Source organism: Thermobia domestica, chromosome 2, assembly GCF_964235325.1.
Source record: "Thermobia domestica chromosome 2, izTheDome1.hap1.1, whole genome shotgun sequence".
Taxonomy (NCBI): Eukaryota; Metazoa; Arthropoda; class Insecta; order Zygentoma; family Lepismatidae; genus Thermobia; species Thermobia domestica.
Genome location: NC_137455.1, coordinates 69,092,233 through 69,113,913, shown reverse-complemented (window position 1 = coordinate 69,113,913; position 21,681 = coordinate 69,092,233). Strand labels below are relative to the sequence as shown.

The window sequence follows — 21,681 nt, the reverse complement described above, 5'->3', positions numbered from 1 at the left end:
ACTTTCCAAGGTATATCTTAATTGTTTTGCAACAGATTTCTCACTTTATGTAGTTTTTCACAATTTTGTGTCTCTTATATGTCACTAATAAATTCATCCTTTGAAAAAATATTGATCCCTTTATTGCACTGCGTCCACATATGAGGACACGCCATATCTCACTTATCAAACTACAAAATTTAATTTTTTCAAATATCTATTTTAAGGAATCTACTTGATCAGAAAATCAAACCCCAAAAAATATTTTATAACTTTTTCATAATTTATGCATGAAAGGGTTAAATGAACCATCCTACTTACTAACTAACATTATTCTACTTTATCACATGAAACCCTATATGCATTTGTTATATGTTAATTCTGAATATAATATCTTCCGTTTCTTCCCCCTGAAAATCGAAAATCTCTTTTTCCCTCAGAAAAATATGGCAACTCTGTCAGAATGAGTTGCCAGTCATTAAAGCCAGAGTGTTTAATCTGTCACTTCAGATACACCCGTAATAGTAAAAGGAACTGCAATGGACTAGCAAAGTCACTGTAATACTGGAAAATAGTTACCTGCATCATGATTTGTGCTAGGCATCTTCATTTAGCAATCGCTATACCTGCTCAATGGGCGCAAACACCGTAAAAGTGCACACGACATGAAATGCAGAGATGTAACGGAAACTAAGAAGCCGTAGATGAATCTGAAAATACACAGGCGACGTTTCAATTGCAGCAGAACACAATTCAGTCTTCGGACAATTTCAAGAGAAAATAATGAAATAAGTGTTCTGTTTCCTCTTTATGAAATGGATATTGTAGCGTGCACTATCAAGCTGGTCGTGAGTGAGGAGTTCCACTATCACTCACACATGGGATGTAAAGGTGAACTCCTGATAGAAAACACTCGATCAAACTACCTGGTCAAGACAAAGGAGCTCCTTAACGAAATGAAACATCTCGTTGAACCAGTAAAAGAAACATCTCGGTTCTTCTATGATACAAAAAACTTTTTACCATATACAAAACCCCGAGAACAATATATGATTTACTTACAATGAATAGGACGTTCCCTGTGTCATCCACACAAAATTTCTCCAAAAGGTGATGTGTTTGGATGTGTCCCTGTTAGGGTGATATGACGAAACTACGCCCCTTTGAGGATGGACTCAGCCCCAATTCAAATGGCGGTCCTGAACACCGTGCTGAAGTCTTAAGTAGAGAGGATGGCTGCTGGATGATTACGTGTGGCAACAAGATTTGTCTTCCTGCCAGATTCAGATTAACGCTTAAGCTAAGTAATATGGAGCCTAGAGCGACAATCAATTTCGTGGTAGCATATTTTGCTCCCTCTTAATACTACAGAATATATTACTTATAAAATATTACAAAATAAATTAATGTATTTAACAAGAAATTTCCCAGGAGCTCCTTCGTGGTGGTAGATCCCCGTTCGATTCTGATGAGAGCTCATGCAGTTTGGAACCCACATTAAAATGTAGATCTACGTTTAATACGGCATCGGTGTCGATAGGGATGCTAAACTCAATTCCAGGCTTGCAAGTAGAAATTACCCACGTGGACGTTTCTGCATTACCGTTTATAATATGTTTTTCTTTTCCTTTTTAGAGTGATCCTGCAGTATAAACATGTATTCATCAACACGATTTTGTAACACCGCGACTGAGTGCTGGATCCATTATCGTCGACAATTTGATCATTGTAAGTGTAAAAGTTTTATCAAAGTGTATAGTTTTCTTCATGTATTAAAATAGAATTAACTATAAATATATTCGTAGCTATATTATCTCTTCAAGAGAGTGGAGCGGTTCCGAAAGTATAGTATAGAAAGCAAGAGTAGGTTAACGCTGTCCTGCTCCTTGACAAACCGATGGGAAGACTCAGAAGTGATTATCGCAGAGCTTTTACGATTTCAACAGTTCCAACGTGTGCCATACTAACTCCCCTGATTGCAGTTGTATACTATTACGTTTTGAGCATGGTTGAGCAAATACTGTCTTTAACACCAAGATCGAATGGATTGTGGCTGCACTTTGTAACGATATTTGGAAGAGAGAATAAGAGAGAAAGATTAAAAAAAAAAAAGCAGAACTCAAGACTTATGATATTATTTCAGTTTCGCAGCGCCGTAGTGCCAGAAAATGGAACTACGATGTCTGTTGGTAGCAGATTCGGATTCGGGTTAATATAGCTACTTAAAGTATCAGGTGGAACACATCGAATTTTGAAGCTTTGCCTTGTTAAATAGAATACGCATAGCTATGATTCGAAGGGACATTAACGTAAAGTGGATTAACACCGTGAAAAGAAACCTTACTTTTGAGTGTGATTTATATTATATTCTGCGTTAAAATATTATTGTGTTATGTTCCTCCTACAAGGTTTCGTCATGAGACATTTTGTGGGTGAAGTTACATTCCGTATTGAAGAAATTGATTCTTTTCGAGTGATGTGATTAATGGTTGGCCAGTTTGCCTTACTTATTTGTTCGTCAAATTAAAATTCCACGACATATAGAAAAGAATTTTCTCTCTATTTCTCGTAAGAACATTTGATTCTATGAAGAAGTGTAAAAATATAATATTTAGAGAGGAATACTGAAACACCCATATATGTGTTGTAAAAGGGACAAGCAGTTTTACTCATTGGTAAGTGACTCAATTATATGCTTTGATAATACATATAGATTAAATTCTGTTGTATGAATAGCGTTTGTAATATATATATCTATCTATTCAAGTTGTCATATAAATATTTTCGATCATATACAGCTTTTTCTTTGCAATAAAATTACAATTAATATATTCATTTGACCTATGAACCCAATAGGTATTGAGTTAATTAGATTCGTAGCTTGTTATATTTTATTAAATCATATAATCATTATTCTAAAACAATTTAAATTCAATTGTAATTTCAGTGTAGTGAGTTTTGTAGGGCAGTTTTAATTGTTCCGGCTCACTTCCACCCAACGTCACTGCTATTCCATATTATATGGGACGGGGTACGTTGCACAGCTTTAAGTAGCTATCTTCATGTTCGTGAGTTTCTGTCTGTCTGTTAAGCCGACAGAATACCATATAATCAGGTCATTGATTGTTGTAGACGAGTGTACATGTTATGTATATATATATATATTTAGTTAAGTACGGTCGTCAGTATTTTTGTTTAGCTCGATTGGTAAGAATTTATGCAATTTGTCTGCTAGTTTGCTTACGCTATTCGGCAGTAAAAAAAAAAAAAAAAAAAAAAAGCAGGAAAAGAAGCTACAAGAATAAAGTTAAGTTATTTCTATGAGTCATTGGACATCGTTGTATGAATTGGCGTGTCGATGTTTTTTCTTTCGTGGTGTGTTGACCTCAGCTAGGGTAGATAGCTTACATTCCAGATACGTAACAAGTCAAGGTTACTCGTTTCTGTCTGCCGATAAGAAGTGGGTGTTGTTATTGCATGTTTTTGCTCTGTTGTGAGCAGGTGTTTAAAAACCTGTTTCTTGTTTATATTAATTACGTGTCCTTGCAGCACCAGGAAAAAAAAATAGGTCAGCGCTGAAAAGATAGATAAATGCTATTTACTGTGTATGTTAGTTTTGATATTATCAAGCTACTATCTTCATAATAAGTTAAATTGTTTTTTTTTTTCATTCACATAAAAAAAGGAAAGAAATTAAAGACGAGAAAGAATAAATAGTGGAGGTAAATCCCTCTTACAATGGATTTTGAGGGCTCTAGTATTAGTTATCCCGGTCAGCTAGTATTAAATAATATGCCCAATGGGGATTATGGTTATGTTATTCGACATGATAGTACAAATCCATTTTTTGATAGGAGTGATCTTTCGTTGTCTCCTTCAAGTGATTATAATTTGTTAGTTACGTCGGACAGTGACGTAAATGATATGACGCCTAGTCATGTCAACCAGCAGGTTCAAACGGATTCATATGTTAACACGGGTTTTGTACAATATAAACAAACATCGTCCCCAACATATTGTGTTGACATGAGTAATTGGTATAACACAGGGGGTAACCAAAAGCCCGAAGTTTCGATGCCAAAATGGGATTTGAATAATGAGGGAACAAATCCAATGCAATGCATTTATAATAGGGATGGAGACGAAAGTCGCTTATTAAGAGGGTTTTCACCTTTTATAGTAAACATGGATAAACTTACTCTTCGTGCTGCTGGTGAGAATTTCTCAAATTTATGTATGCAAATACCAATGTGTGATGGGTTGGATGATCGCCTCTTTTTTGAATTTTTGCTGTCTGTATATAGAATAGCTAAACGTAATATATTTCCAACTGAATCTCTTGTTATGGCCGCATTGGGTAAAACTGCAAATCCCTTACATTCTGAACTAATTTCACAAATATCTGTAACGAATGATTGGGTGCAAATTAGTAATGCATTGTTTACTAAGTTAGTTACGGGTGTTGGTCGAAAATATATAATGGATACTTATGTTTATTGTTTGCAACAACTACATGAGACTGCCATGGCATATATTGAAAAGGTGTGCGATAGTTATACCATTGTGAAAGGTGCTTTACATGAAAGTGTAGTGAAAGATATTATATTGAGTGGATTGAACCCCCAACTATCTTATGAGCTTTTCCGATATACTCCTCCAAATAGTCTTGGTGCCGTAATACATGCTGTCAAGCAGCATATGTCGCATCTTAAAAATATTTCAACGTACTCAGCATTAGTAGAACAAAATAAAAGTGAACTTAAATTGAAGAATACACTTGGTAATCCAAGACCACAGTGTTTTGAATGTGGGGGTCCGCATCTTGTTTCGAGGTGTTGGGTTCGACGTCAACGAGTGATTAATAATAGAAGTATTAAAACGAACACGAATTAGGGGAGCAGGAAGTCAACTGTGATAAAAGATAATGTTAGGATTGTCCCCAAGGATAATAATAATAGACAGATGGTTAACCAGATCACTCAAGGTGGTTACGATATGACCTCGAATGTGTGTGACCAAAAGTCCCAGGGTCGATCCCCGCAGGTGGTGTCGGGAACGTATTTGAAACCTAAGGAAGTGAATAATAGTGTTGATATGCCATCCAAAATAGATAAATCGAAAATGATTGCTGCATTTGTGCATGCATATATACTCGGTGGAACATTTCTTGGGAGTCTTGATTCTTGTTCTTCTGTTTCGCTCCTCAATAAAGAGCAGTTTTTAACATGGAATAATAAACTTAAACATCCGATTCAAATACTGCCTGATAAATTTAGTGGAGTTAGTGTGGACAATAATAAGGTTGAATTGGAGGGTGCTGTCCGTATACCGTTGAAATTTCTTAGTCGTGTGTATAGATTAAAATTCTTTTTGGCACCACGATTAAGACCAACATTTATTATTGGCATACCTGAACTTAAATATTTAAAAGCATCAATAGACATTAATAACAATCTATTACATTTAGGTATCGAAGGTGGAGAAGTGCAATTAATATACGATAAATCTTCTTCTATACGACATCCTTTTCCTTCCACTAGTGGTGATCAGCAAGAAAATAGTTTTGACTCTGTTAATCAAGATTTATGTTACAGGGGGAGAGGTGATTTAATTTCACAAATGTTTCTTCGTGCGGATTCTGCGATTCTGACAGGATATGAGTGTGGTCCAGATGATATGGATGCTGGGAAAACTTTTATTGTGAATTCATCTTCACCTCACATTAGTTGTGCGGAACAAGATTTCCTGTATCCAATAGGATCCAATGGGCGAGTTCCATCCAAAGGTGCCGAGTCTAGTGGGATCATCAGTGATGCCAACCCATATGGAGGTGACAGTGTTGCCATCTCTTCTGAGGATGTAGTCCAGTCCAAGTCTCAACGAGTTGTTAAATCTTCTCAACGTCGGAAGAGGATCCAAGGGGTAAACCACTCAAGCGTCTCCAGGGTTGCCAGCCTTGATCGACCTATGTCTACCCATGGAACTTATCAAAGGAAGGACCAACCAGATGTTCCAGCCAGGGGTCAAGGAGTTGTCCAGACATCTCAACAATGGATGATGGGGCAGAGGAAGAGTCAGCCAAGGGTGTCCAGTGTTGCCATCCCAAGTCCGTCGGCTAGTGATACAGAAGTACGGAGTTTCCCAGGTGTTCCTGTTCAGAGAATCCATGGATTGGGACAAGAGCAGAGTATTCCACCCAGGGTTGCCATGTCTCCTCATCTGAACGATTTCTATCCAGGCATCTCCAGGATGACCAATGAGAGTCAGAAGTTTTCCATAGATGTTGATCCAGCTCTTCTTGAAATGGATCCAACATTAGAAGGGTATGTACAATCTTTGTGTACTAAATATCCTACTGTTTTTTCTAATCGTGTAGGTGAAGTTCCTAATTATGAACATCGGATCGAGCTTAAAGATTATTCACCTATTCGACATAAGGCTTATCCAATGTCGCGAAAGGCTCAAAGAGAAATGGATAAGATTCTAGATTCTCTTTTAGAACAAAATATAATACGCCCTAGTACTAGTGAGTCTTCTTTTCCGTGTTTTATGGTAGGTAATAGAGATGGATCCAGGAGACTTGTAATTAATTATACTGATCTAAATAAACGTTTAGTGTTGAATTCTCAGTATACTCCTAGAATAGAGGATGTGTTTGCTGAATTATCTGATGGTGTGATCTTTAGCAGGATAGATGTAATGAAAGCGTACCACACAATTAGACTTAGTGAGGATTCAAGTAAATTTACAGCCTTTCTCACACATCGTGGTTTATTTGAATATCGTTATGTTCCTTTTGGCATTGCTAATGGGTCATTTCTATTAAGTAAACTTATCACAGATATCTTTTATTCTATGAAAGATCAGGGTGTAACATGGTATGCAGATGATTTAATCATAAGTAGCCCAGATTTAGAATCTCATAAACATACCTTGGATATGGTAATACGTAAATTGGAAGAAAATGGATTAACCTTGTCCATTGATAAATGTAAATTTTTCCAAAAGAGAATTTCGTATTTAGGACAAATTATAGAAGGTGGTAATATGTACATGGATCCATCAAGAGTTGAATTTATACGGAAATTGCCAGCTCCAAAGAATAGGCGTGGTGTAATAGCATTATGTTCTTTCGCTCAATATTATAGTAGATACATTCCAGGGTTTCAAGAAGTTCTTGAACCAATCTCTAGGTTAAGATCTCCTAAGGTGTTGTTTGAGTGGGGTGATGAGCAAAAGCAAGCCTTAAAGAAATTGAAAGAATTATTTGAAAGCTATGTTGTACTTAAGCTTCCTGATCTAAATTCGTGCTTTGTTGTGTCATCGGATGCTTCGACCCATTCTTTGGGGGGAGCGATTTCACAATATGATAAAGCTACAGGGAAACTAATTCCAGTGTCATTTTTCTCCCGTAAATTGCGTAAATACGATGTAAACAAGCCCATTTTTATTTTAGAACTTATGGCCGCATTAGAAACCATGCAGCGTTTTCGAACCTTTCTTCACGCACCTTTTGAATTGCGTGTAGATAATATGGGATTAGCGTACGCATTGAAAAATTTGAAAAGGGTGAAAAAATACGGTAGCCTATTATATAAATTATTTGAATTTAATTTTACTGTGAAATCTGTTCCATCCTCATTAAATGTACCAGCGGATTTTATTTCCCGCATACATAATACTGAAGATTTTGAGGATTTCCAGGAGGATCCATCCCTGGATGAACAAGTAATCAATATGTTGATGGTAAATTTATGGAATATGCCTTATGCGCAGTTATCGATAGAAGAACACCAAAAAAGGGACCCAGAATTGAAAGCTATTTTTGATAGAATTAAGAATAAGGAGAATGTACCTGATTATAAGATTGTGAAAGGAATATTATGTAAGAAAACACGAGCAATTAAAAATCCTTACAAAATCTGTCTCCCCAAAAGTTTGACCAATAACATAATTGCATTCTATCACGAATCGATATTGCCAGGGGCGCATTTGGGATTTTCTAAATGTGTCGCGAAGATCTGTATGCGCTATACTTGGGAGGGCATGATACCGCAAATAAGAGAGTACATAACATCGTGTCCTTTATGCCAATTGAGTAAAAGTAATAATATGAAAGTTATGGGACAATTGGTCTCTAGTTTTGAGAAATTTCCGAACGGAAATTGGGCATGTGACGTCATAGGTCCTTTGGTAGATACGCAGTCTGGTCGCTTTTGCTTGATAGTGGTTGATTCATTTACGAAAAGGGTATTTTTGGAACCTTTTCGGAATCTATCCAGTCAAACAATAATTAATAAGTTATACAAACTAATGTGTCGACATGGATTTATTCACTCTCTGACCCATGATAATCACAGTATCTTTACGTCGTCTCGCTTTAAAGATTTTATGTATGCTAACGGGATACGAGACATAAGGATTGCACCCTATCATAGTGGTAGTAATCCCAGTGAGAGATACATCAGAGTAATCAAAGATTGTTTAAAAATTTACTTTCCGGATAAACAAAATAAATGGGATCGTGGGATTCATGAGATAGAATTTTCGCTTAATACATCAGTTCATTCCGAACATCAAAAGTGTCCCATGGAATTAGTGTATACATACGATGTATGCGACCCATTGGATATCAAGTGGAGGATAGACTCTACTGATATTAGACAGAGAGATCCTAATATATGGGTTAGTGCTCTCAAAAACATGGAACATGCATGGGAAAAGAGGAAGCGAAAATATGATAAGAAGAGGGTACCGACATCTTACCGAATTGGGGACAAGGTATTAATAAAAGCACAGGTCCAGTCCTCATTAAGTGATAAGATAACAAAAAGCCTTTGTAATCGGTGGTCGGGGCCTTATTCTGTGGTCAAGATTTTAAATCCTAATACCATTCAAGTACAAGCAGTTAATAATGAGCATGATATTAGGAAGTCTCATGTATCATTAACCAAACGATTTCGAGAACCCCGTAATGTTGATTAGTGATGACTGTATAGCAACATAAGTATGTTTTGTAAAATTTCTAGAAATGTAGTTACATTATCATTTGTAAATTTTATTAGGAAATTTTAGAGATTCATTCATCAAATCATACATATTCATAGGTCTCATTTTTAATCATTATATTTGTGAATGAATGTGGTTGTGTTGTATGGATATTCATATAGTTCTCTTTTCAGATAAGTCCGATCGGCATTGTTAGTTTGTCCTTGTATAACCGATTGTAATCATCGTTCTATGTTGTATGTATTTGGATTGAATGTATCTTCGAGTATCGATTCTGCTGGATGGACGACGCTCAGGTCATGAATGAATGGAATATGGAATCATAGTAATCATATTATCATTATTTTTCTTTTTCCTACATGTCTGGAATTTCATAAAAATATACTTATGATCTAATGCTATAAGGCATATTATATGTAACCAATTAATATATATATGTAGAGTGAATTCTATATTGAATGTTTTTGTTAGGGTGTTTCTTTATTAACTTGATCTTGTGTAATTATGAAAGTGAATTACTGTGACTTATGACTAATTAGACTAATTAACCTTAGTAGAAAGGTGAGTGGATTACTGTAGAGTATTTTTTTAGTGCACTTATTTTTTTTTGTTTTGAGGTAGTTAAATGGTCAAATAGGTAGTTTGAATACTAATATCGACAGTTGACTATGGTAATTTATCTTTCATAAAGTTAAAAAAAAGGTTATTATATATATATATATATATATATATATATATATATATATATATATATATATATATATATATATATATATATGGTTATGTAAAAAAAAATATATTAGAATATTTTTTTTTATCCCCACAATGGGATTGTGTAACGATATTTGGAAGAGAGAATAAGAGAGAAAGATTAAAAAAAAAAAGCAGAACTCAAGACTTATGATATTATTTCAGTTTCGCAGCGCCGTAGTGCCAGAAAATGGAACTACGATGTCTGTTGGTAGCAGATTCGGATTCGGGTTAATATAGCTACTTAAAGTATCAGGTGGAACACATCGAATTTTGAAGCTTTGCCTTGTTAAATAGAATACGCATAGCTATGATTCGAAGGGACATTAACGTAAAGTGGATTAACACCGTGAAAAGAAACCTTACTTTTGAGTGTGATTTATATTATATTCTGCGTTAAAATATTATTGTGTTATGTTCCTCCTACAAGGTTTCGTCATGAGACATTTTGTGGGTGAAGTTACATTCCGTATTGAAGAAATTGATTCTTTTCGAGTGATGTGATTAATGGTTGGCCAGTTTGCCTTACTTATTTGTTCGTCAAATTAAAATTCCACGACATATAGAAAAGAATTTTCTCTCTATTTCTCGTAAGAACATTTGATTCTATGAAGAAGTGTAAAAATATAATATTTAGAGAGGAATACTGAAACACCCATATATGTGTTGTAAAAGGGACAAGCAGTTTTACTCATTGGTAAGTGACTCAATTATATGCTTTGATAATACATATAGATTAAATTCTGTTGTATGAATAGCGTTTGTAATATATATATCTATCTATTCAAGTTGTCATATAAATATTTTCGATCATATACAGCTTTTTCTTTGCAATAAAATTACAATTAATATATTCATTTGACCTATGAACCCGATAGGTATTGAGTTAATTAGATTCGTAGCTTGTTATATTTTATTAAATCATATAATCATTATTCTAAAACAATTTAAATTCAATTGTAATTTCAGTGTAGTGAGTTTTGTAGGGCAGTTTTAATTGTTCCGGCTCACTTCCACCCAACGTCACTGCTATTCCATATTATATGGGACGGGGTACGTTGCAACTTCCTCATGGTTCCACATTTGCCAGAATTTGAAGCTGACTTGAGGCGGCTGTGGATGCTGAGGGTGGCTTCTTTGATTTTTTTTATCTTTTCGCTGTAGTCATCTTTGTGTCACTTTCATATTACAAATATATTTCTTTCAACACTATTATTTTTGTCATCTTTCACAAGCAACTGCCAAATTTAGTCCCAACATCCTGTACTTACCGGATATACACTGCTGAAGATTCATTTTTGTTGCACACTATTTTCATGTAGATCACACACAAACAGTTAATTGTAGTCTATTGACAAGCAAAGCAGAAGGTAAATTATATGACAATTATATGACTTTTTGGATTTCAGAACACTGAAATTATATTAAAAGTCAGTCCTTTCCTTAAAAGGATATAATAATCTTGTACATGACTAATATTGTTGCAAAATCCGATTATATAATTTTCCTTATGAGGGCGAAAAATTTCCCCTCAACATCGAAAATTCTAGATACGATTTCTGTACAATCATTATTGGAAACCATGGGAGTTATTAATGAAATACTTGTTAATTTGGTTTTATAACATCTGACTAATCTTTGGCTAGCTGGGGCCTGCGCTCTCAGACCCCTGTGTTTGCTTGGCCTACGGCCTTGCACCTTTTAAATCCACAATTCTATCAAATTTCAAGTTTTTTTTCCTTTTCAACTATCTACAACATAAGATTTTGTATCCCAAGAAAATGCCCATGTAAATAACATGTGAATTTCTTCATCTCCCCTTTATAATCCTTAAAAACTAAAAATATTCACTTTTATCAATGTTCCTGTAGGTTAGTCCCTCAAGGCTATAATCATATGAAATTCCATCATTATAATCCTGCTGGAAGTGCCTAAACATTTTGGGGTGTAGAAGATGTACTATATAAATAACATGAGATTTTTCAGTTCCCCATAAAACCGCTCTACAGTTAAAAGAAAATTATTTTTAGCTATTTACTTAGTTACCACTAACGGTAACGTATAAGCCTACAAAATTTCAAGTTTTTCTTCCAATTCTAAGTACCTGAAATATGAAATTATAGGACCCAAGATAGGCCCATTTAAATAACATGGGGAATTTATCATCTTCCCTTTAGATCCTCTAAAAACTAAAAATATTTACTTTTGGCAATTTTTCTGTCGATTACTCTCACAAAGATACAATCATGCCAAATTTAATCATTGTAGCCCTCCAGGAAGTGCCCAATAATTTGGGGTTGTAAAAGGTGTCCCATATAAATAACATGGAATAGATTTTTCAGTTCCCCATAAAAATACTATACAGTTGGAAATTTTTACTTTTACTTATTTACTTAGTTAACGCTAACGAAAACGTACAAGCATATTGAATTTCAAGTTTTTATTTCAATTCCAAGCACCTAAAACATGAGATTCTTGGTCCGAAAAATGTCCATTTAAATAACATGGGGAAATTCTTCATCCCTTCTTTAGACACCCTAAAAATTAAAAATATTCACTTTTGGCAATTTTCTTGTCGGTTAGTCCCGAAAAGCTACAGTCATGCCAAATTTCAACTTTCCACATCAACCGGAAGTGCCTCTTTAATTTATGTCAGCTCATGTAGTTTTATATATACACTGCTCCACAAAACTTAAGCAACCCGAGAGAACGTGGTATAAGCGACGTGTGGGGCCCATTCAACACTGGTTAGTGGCATGCACATACACAGAGACGCGTCAGAGACACACAGGCAAGGCGAGCACCCACTCCATCGCATAAGCAGCACCGTTTCAAGCGCGGTGAACAAATTATGACATGAGGCGTACACCACAGCCTAGTAGTGTCCGAGGCTCCAAGCATTGTGTTAGTGATTCTTGTGTGGGGTACACACCTTGCAATGACTGATAGACGACATTTGAGTGACTTTGACCGCGGGCGAATAATTGGGCGGTTGGAATTGGGTCGATCGCAAGTGGAAGTGGCGCAGGAATTCAACGTGCACAAAAGCGATGTGTCAAGGCTGTGGAGTCGCTTCCAAAATGGAGGTAAAGTCAGTAAACGTTATGGAGGAGGCCGTCCGAAGAAGACGTCGGCCGTCGATGACGGATATCTCACAATTTCTGCCAAACGTAACCGTCAAGAGTCACGCTCTCAACTGGCCAGTGAGTTGTTTCAGGCTACAGAACAACGCGTGAGTCGTGAAACTGTTCGTCGTCGGCTCAACAGAGCAGGACTGTGTGCAGGAAGGCCTGTGCTGTGTGCGCCATTGAAAGTGGAGCACAAACGCGCGCGTTACACATGGTGTCAGGAACATGTTGCATTTGGGAACACCAGTGGGCGCGTGTCATGTTCTCCGATGAGTCGAGATTCAGTTTGTCGTATGATTCTGGTGGGCTTTTAGTGTGGAGAGAGCCAGGAACACGCTATCATTCAAACTTCATTGCTGAACGGCCTTCCTATGGCGGTGGTTCCATTATGGTGTGGGGTGGAATTATGCTGAATGGGAAAATGAACCTCCATATTGTGCAACATGGCACTTTAACAGCACAACGGTTCCGGGATGAAATTCTGAATGCACATGTGCGCAATTTCCGCGGAGCATTTGGCCCAGACTTCCTGTTCATGGATGACAATGCCCGCCCACACCGTGCACATCTTGTTTCCGGCTATCTGGAGAGCGAAGACATTACGCGCATTGCGTAGCCTGCATATTCGCTGGACTTGAATCCCATCAAGCATGTGTTGGATGCTCTTGGACGGCGAAAAGCGCAGTACAGTCCACCACCACGCACTCTCCCTGACCTGGGAGCAACTCTCCTCGAGGAGTGGCAACATCTGCCACAAGATTGATTAATACTGTGATTTGCAGCACGGAGGCGAGATGTCATGCCTGTATAGCTGTTCGTGGTGGTCACATACGAGCATGGAGGCCATATTGACTGCCTACGCCGTCGCACAATCCAGCTTCACCTGTTGAGGTATTGTTGTGCTGAACTTTTGGTCACTCTGTACATCCTAACTGTATTGTTCGTCTTCACTTGTGTTGCATTGTGCATCTGGACCGTCGGTTTGTTCATTATACTTGGTGCAGTGATGGTGTCGTTTTATTTTCTGCCGCTTTCTTCGAGTTGCTTAAGTTTTGTGGAGCAGTGTAGTTAAGATTTTGTTACGAAATAACAGCTTTAATTTATCTTATATATAATAAAAGTACTAACTAATCTTGCTTAAACGATAAAGCGGAAGTGACATAAATAGTATAAGTAGTACAGAGAGTTTCGTCACTCATCATTTCACTTGCAAACTTCTCTTCTGGTATTGCAGCCTTAATGATCAACAGTGTATTATGATTGTTATCACTAGTAAAACTTTTGAAATTAGATTGTTAACTATCATGTTGGACATCCTTTTATTGCAGTATAATTAATTATAATTATTAATAAGCTTACTAGATAATATATTCCAGTGATTTTAATATGCGACAAGAAAACTTGACAGATTAATTAAATCTGCTAAATCAGGCATATGATGGCTCTAAATTTTAATCTTCTTTTTCCTCCTTAATTTCATTACTAGAACAGATTGTAATTACAGTTGAAGAGACTTAATTAAAAATTCTTGCGGTTAGTTGAGACAAATGTAAATTGGTTACATTCCGTATTTAATAGATTTTTCTCAGAATATAGACTAAATGCATATAAGCTCACCAGACTAAATGCATACAAGGTCGACTACATTGCGTATCATACTTAAATTTCTAGACATTACTTTTGCCAAACAACATGTAAATGATAATATAATTATTCATTGTGTTCTTAAGTCAATGAAATAGATATTGCATGACGAAGTTATAAATATATATAATAATATCACAAAAGCATTTGATGTTGTTGACAGAATTTTCGGTTCAACAAGTTATCAAACATAGTAGTAACTGAAATGGTGTTGGAATGCTCCCAGTCATGGTTAAAGTTGGAAAAGTGCTCTCCGACATATGGATAATCAAAACAAAAATTACTCAAGGTTTTCTGTCATAATCAGTATTACTATATACAATTATTGCAAAAAGTGAGTTTCGTATCACATTGTGCAACAAGGATAGATTTCCAAACTATGCCAAGTCAATATCGAAACTAGATATAGTAGATCTATAACTTCCAGTTGTAATACAAGAATCAGATCATAGATGAAACTTATTCTTCGGACGTTGAAACCATATCAAAATGCCATGCAGTCCGCCGAGGCTCAGTGGTAGAGCTCTTACCTCTGGTGTGTGAGGTTCCTGGTTCGATTCCCGGCCAAGCAGCAACTTTGTGATGAACGATATTGTGTCCGTGGATTTTCTCGGACACTTGCCCGTTTTTCCCACATTTTCACTACACCAATTCTTGCATCATAATTCGCTTGCCTTAATCATCGTATGCTATAGCCAAACGGGCAAAATCGTTGGGCATTAAACTGAAAGATTTTATTTCACTGTTTTAAAAATGCAATTTCTTGTTATCTTTTATCGTATATGCTGTCTAAAGATTAATATTCTAACCGGATGTAGTAGTAGATGTCTACAACTATCGTTTGTGTTATAAATATCAAGTTTGGAGATCAAACATATTCTTGCGCAACCGAACCCACATCAAGAAACTGCATCTCGTTGTCTATTACCGTTTTCTTCTATTGTGATTAACTTTGAAACCGAAAAAGTTAATACGTACCACTTTCGGTTTGAGTAGGTAATGAAGAGGTAACATGTTCTATTCTTTTGGCGACGCATCTTTTCCAGAAAAACCTTCTCGCTATTTCTTGTCGCTTTTCTAAATGAAAATTTATCTTGAAACCGAAAGTAGTAGTAAATATTTACAGCTTTTGGTTTTAGTTGAGGGATAGGATGAAGATGAAATATATAGTTGGGATACGTAATCAACTTCAGAATATCACTTGTCCCTATCTTTTACAATTATTGCTCTGTGACAATCAACTTAGAAACTGGATGTGGTTAATTTAAAGCAATTTTGGTTTGAATAGAGGAATAATCTAGGAGATAGAACCAATTTTGGGGGATTTGAATTTTCGATACCAGAAGATGGCTTCTATCTATTACTTACCGTTTTTTTCCTTGATACCTGTTGGCAGACAAATAGAGGGAGACACATTCCAGTTCTATAAGACTTCCGATACTTACGCATAGCATAGTTTGGAAACCTATTGTATGCATTAATCAAATTAGTGTTTGCTGTGAAATAATGACCTTAGGACGCGCAGGTGTGAAATTCTCTGGTAAGAAATTTGTTGATGAGTGAGCGAATATACAAAAATGTTAAAATAGTTCTCGCCTCAATAAGAGAACATATAGCATGTTTTCCGAAGCAAATGCCCTCATAACAGAGTTTGTAATGTTACTGTAAGCACGTTGGTCGATGTGTAAGTAGTACTTAAGGTCAACCATCAATTCGGCTCCCGCACACAATAGCTGAAGTATACGTTTTTCGCACGACAAGTATAAGAACCATGATAAATATTTGATGATCTTTTTATTTCAGATCTTTGTTAAAATGAATTCAATTTCAAAGGCTAACTTCTTACACAATCGGCCTAAAATAATTACCTTCAATAGCAAAAGACAAAAAGTTAGATCTTTTTTTTTTTTTTTTTGAAAATCAAAACGGTGAATTCACCATATTTCTTACAAATTCTTTGTCCATTCTTGTCAACCTGATGTTTTTTTCAGAGATCCCATTACTGATAAGAGTTTTCCCAAAGATGGGACTAACGTGTAAGTTAATTCTCTCTCTTGCACCTGGATGTCTTCCCTTTCAGTTTAAATAGTTGCTAAAAATCATTATTCCTCAAAATTAGATTTTTTAAAGCCACCCCCTACTGATAAATGTTTCTACTTCCGAAACTTTATTGAATAAACCTACAGCATTGACATAATGAATGCTGAAAAATCTGTGGAACTATATTTATGTAAGTGTCAATTAGAACACTGTATAAGATAATAATAACATAACTATTATATTCTATATATATAAAAATGAAAGTGACTATGTTTATGACTTTTCTCGATCCAGACCGATCTCGATTAATTTTTCTACACAGATGATCTTCGGATCTGGGATGCTTTTTATAATTTCACTTTGACGGTGCAACTTAGGTGACAAGGAGGGGGAAATATATAAAACTGATTAAAAATGGCCGATATTAGTGTCAAATCCATAGTTTTCAGGGTTGCTGAGATGAACAGTGACGCTTTCGATGTAAATCCAAATTCAAGTTTGTAATTTGAGAGAGGGGGATATGTATAAAAATGATGAGAATGACCGATATTAGTGGCGAATCAATAATTTTCCGTTTTACTCAGATGAACAGTGACACTTCCGATTGCGTTTAAACCCAAATTGAGCCCTGTAACTTGGGGGATGGGAAACAGAACCCTTGCTCTTACACGGCCAACTTTATGTGGTATTGTCTTGAGTTGGAAGTCCCTAAAATTTATATGTTCAGATTGAAGAATTACTAATGTTTCTTATTTTAACTTAGCGAAGCCGGTAATTGACGCTGATTATTATTATGTGACAGAACTTACATTTTTTTAGCGTTTCATTAACTAAGTGTCACAGGTGTATGTAATAGAAAGCACTACGTGTTATAGAAGTAAGTGTATTTCAGTTAATCGAACATAACAAAAACACTATGATTAGAAATTTCTGTAAATGCTTTGAAGTTTCTGATTTTCCATTTTTTTTTTACTTTTTTTCTTCTATTCACTTTATTTGATATGCATCGCATGAGAAATATAACCTATTGAACTACATGTCTGCCATAATATTCACTACTATTCATATATATCAAAAGTTGGAGATGATAAAAGAAAGAAACAGAAACGAATACAGTAGGTTACTGAAAATATTAATTGGCCTTTCACATGAACGAAAATGAAATATACACGCGAACAATCTATAGATTCATCTACTGTATAAGAAAGTTTCACGAAAAATTCTAATGCCAATCAATTCTCCAGTGACAGTTATGCTTTAGTTCAGCTTCAGATTGTTGTTATTGTTTAATGCATATCAGTTATCGGATTGTACGAGATTGATTTAACAGTGAAATTGCAATTGTGAATCAAATTTATTTGGAAGTTGTAAGCATGCAATGAAAGTTACTATTTATCAGTCTATTATAAATGTTGGAAGTTAGAAATTAAGTTTTTGATTAATAGGTGATCCAGAGAAACGTCATAAGTTTCTTTTCCGGATTCGATTCATAGTAACAGCACATAACGCTCATTGTTGATCCAACATTGTGAGGCTAGAAAACGTTGTGGACTATTTTGAACTAAAAACAGTAATGGTTCTTGAGGAAAACAACACCAGTAAAAAAATATATGTCGCTATCAGTTAAGGTGAGAAATCTTACTAAATGTACTAACTTATATATACAGCTAAAACTTCCTTTGAAATGAAAATGAAATGAAATTGTGAGTTTTACGTCCCACGGTTATGCCGGTTAGGCTAAAGGAGACGGTGATAATGAGTAATGAATGAAATGGTGGAATGAAGAAAGTGGGAGGAAACGGGAGAACCCCGAGAAAACCCACGCACACGGTGTTTGTCCACCACAAAGTTCACTTGGCGGGAGCAGGGTTTGAACCCGAGACCCCTAGCACCAGGGGTGAACGCTCTACTACTGAGCCACCGCGGCCCCTTAAAACTTCCTTTGTAGCCCCAAGCAGAGTAGTCGCTAACGCTCTAGCCTTTGGTGTGAGTGGTCCCGGGTTCGATTCCCGGTGGAGATACTCAATCAAAAAATATAAACCCTTTTACAGGCTAGCCATCCTGAGTGAAATTTCTCTGGGATTTCCTCATTCCCACCAGGCAATTGCCGGAATAGTACCTAACATAAAGGTAAAAGGTCGCTTCTTTCTTTCCCTAATCCTTTCTTCCTTCCCCCTCTTCGGATAGTGTGATCACCGAGAGACGTCACCCCTTATATGTGATAGATTAACATGGCCATAGATGTCGAAAGCCAAGAAATGTGTGGTAAATCCTAAATCTATGAAACTTCCTTTTATTAGCTCATAAGTAAAGAATTAAAATTTTAGTGTAGAGACTTTCTTCAAGAGCTCACATTGATCAAAGAGCTAGAGAGCTCCTGTTAAAGATGCTAGAAATAATAACTGTGGAGTCTTATACGCTGCCAATATGTGGTAGAAGTAGTATACGTAAATCACAAATCAGTCATATGAGGTGAATGTTCTCTATATACACTGTAAGAAATTATGGAGTGTAAAAATCACTTCATAACTCTGATTTCCTTTATTTCCAAGAATGTGTACCATCAATAGCCAGAATTCAGGAATGTAACAATTACTAGAAGATAGATCAACAATCTTAGACGTTTCCTCTAGTCTAATAGTTACAGTGTACGCCTTTGATACATTTAGCCAATGATTTGCTTCCCACTGAGAGAGTATTGAACGTATTCCCCTAAACTTTAGGCCCCCGTCTTAAATATATCCGTCCTAAAAAGGAACAAAGGAACAAAAACAAGCAATAACCAATGACAATGCTTATATGTTCAAAGTTCGAACATGCTTTTGAATGAGTTGAAGACCATCTAACTCCGAGTTCATGGGAAAGTAGACGAACTAAAAAGTACGCCCCGAGTTGGTTTAACATGAATGATACACGTATCTTTTTAACAGCGTTAAGTAGCTTCGACTTTCTGGTCCAGAAATCCATTCCGAAATGTAACCAAACATTTTACTTTCTCAACTTGGTACCATGTTACTTCTGTACACCACAAGCCCAAACAGGCTGGAATCGAACCAGATATTTTTCGCTGCAGATGTGGGTGCCGTACTACTAACGCCTCTTGCAGACAGTATTACTATCTTAGAAAAATACATATATGTACTTAGAGTATATGCTATGTACAGTACTTTATATAGGATTTCACTGTAGACAGTTTTACATTATTGGAGTATTAGCAGGTGTGGTTCCATTCTTCTGTAGTCGTATTTATGCTAATCTCAACCACGACTCACATCGCCTTCGCTTCTAGCGAATACGGCAATTCTCTTTGGAGAAAGTTTAGCCACTTCGCTTAAACTTTGACTTTTGAAACCCTACTTGACCTTTCTCGCATGGCTAACACTCGTGTCTTTTGTGTACGAGCAATTCTGGCCACATATTTAACTCCCAAATGCACTAGAGTTGTTCACATTTAAACTGTCTACTTGCTTGTTTATACTATATATTTTTCTTTTGCTGACAAAAGACGTAAATAATACTAAACAATCAATCATAACATACCCTATTATTTGAGTCATTTGTCACTCTTAATTAATTTGATAAAACATACATCCACCGTCTAGAGAAAAAGGAATGTTTTGGTATGAGATGTAAATACAACATATTAACACTGGACCAGTTAACTTTAAATATAGTTTAAAATTTTAAAATCTGGATTTCCTAAAAGCATTAGTCAACTTTATGCAATAAAACAATCTTATAATTTAAAGAATTATGTTACAGGAACTTCTGAGAATTCTATATCATTTAGGTACAGCATTTCAAAGGATGGATCCAAGGGTTAATATTTCATAAGGAAAAGAAAGTACTAATAACAGGGATAACTGTATCATGGATATATTAATTGACAGAGAAAAACATAGGCAATTGAACTCACTCTTGGATCTCCAAGATAAACGGCAATAATAATAATAATAATAATAATAATAATAATAATAATAATAATAATAATAATAATAAACCTCATAAGAAGCTACAAGCTTCAATACAGGGCTAGTCGATTTGGATTGACGATATCGGCCACATAAAGAAGACGAAGGAGGTTGAAATGAAATGAAAGGATCATATTCATGTTTGTACCGTCTCGTTGATTGACTCAAACTGAAGGAACATAGATGGATTATGTTACGTGATACAGTCAAACATTCCATCTATCTAGAAAGAACTTTCTTTCAATTGATGAGCTCAAAATTTCTTGGAATTCATTTGGAAAAATGAAATGAAATCTATGAGTTTTACGTCCCACGTTTATGCCGGTTAGGGTGATCATGAGAAATGAATGAAATGGTGGAATGAAGAAAGTGGGAGGAAAAGGAGAGAACCCTGAGAAAACCCACGAGCACGGTGTTTGTCCACCACTAAGTCCACATGACGCGAGCTGGTATCGAACCAGGGATCCGAAGCACTGGAGGTAAACGCTCTACCACTGAGCCACCACGACCCCCTGGAATTCATTTGATGAGAACAGAGTACTATGACGGTACAGAAAAATTGAACCATGCTATGATAATTACTTAAATGTACATGGCAAATGCATTTTAAAGTTTAACAAGGTATGTAATTTCTGTATCATAATTTTTTTTTTTTTTTTTTTTTTTTTTTTGCAAATATCATTTTTCATTGATATTTCACACTAAAATATTCTTCTTTTTCTGGGTGGCATTCATACTTTGGAATATTGAGTAAATAATTGTTAAAAATCCGTTACAAATGATACTTCAATATTGTTACGTGAGTTATGTTCCAGTGTAATGTTATTACTAGAATGACTTTAAACAAGATTAAATGGGTGGTTCGGAAAAGAGCAACATCCGTATGAGCTAATTGAGTTATGACTCCAGCTGCAATATATAAACCTGAAACCACAGTTTTGCGTAGAAAACGATATCAAACAAGTCCACAGCAATAGCAACACTAAGCCACAAAATATTTTGTGTTTTATTAAAATATATGAGAGAATGTATATGTTTATTAGTTCTTAGATGTAATACATTGACTAATATTCTTATTCAAGCTACTGATTTAGTTAAAATATGACTAGTCACAAAGTTGGTTGTATGTATGTTCATTATGCTATCCAACATACCGCGTG

At 35.7% G+C, this 21,681-nt stretch overlaps 1 protein-coding gene across 1 annotated transcript; it reads left to right on the top strand.

Annotated features, from left to right (window-relative positions):
- Nucleotides 1-4,799: 4,799 nt before the first annotated feature.
- Nucleotides 4,800-9,681, top strand: LOC145679688 (uncharacterized). The gene is made up of 2 exons (XM_081750262.1): nt 4,800-6,302; nt 9,162-9,681. Exons 1-2 carry the CDS (start codon nt 4,942-4,944, stop codon nt 9,163-9,165), a joined length of 1,365 nt encoding a protein of 454 aa, XP_081606388.1. The 5' UTR covers nt 4,800-4,941; the 3' UTR covers nt 9,166-9,681.
- Nucleotides 9,682-21,681: the final 12,000 nt, after the last annotated feature.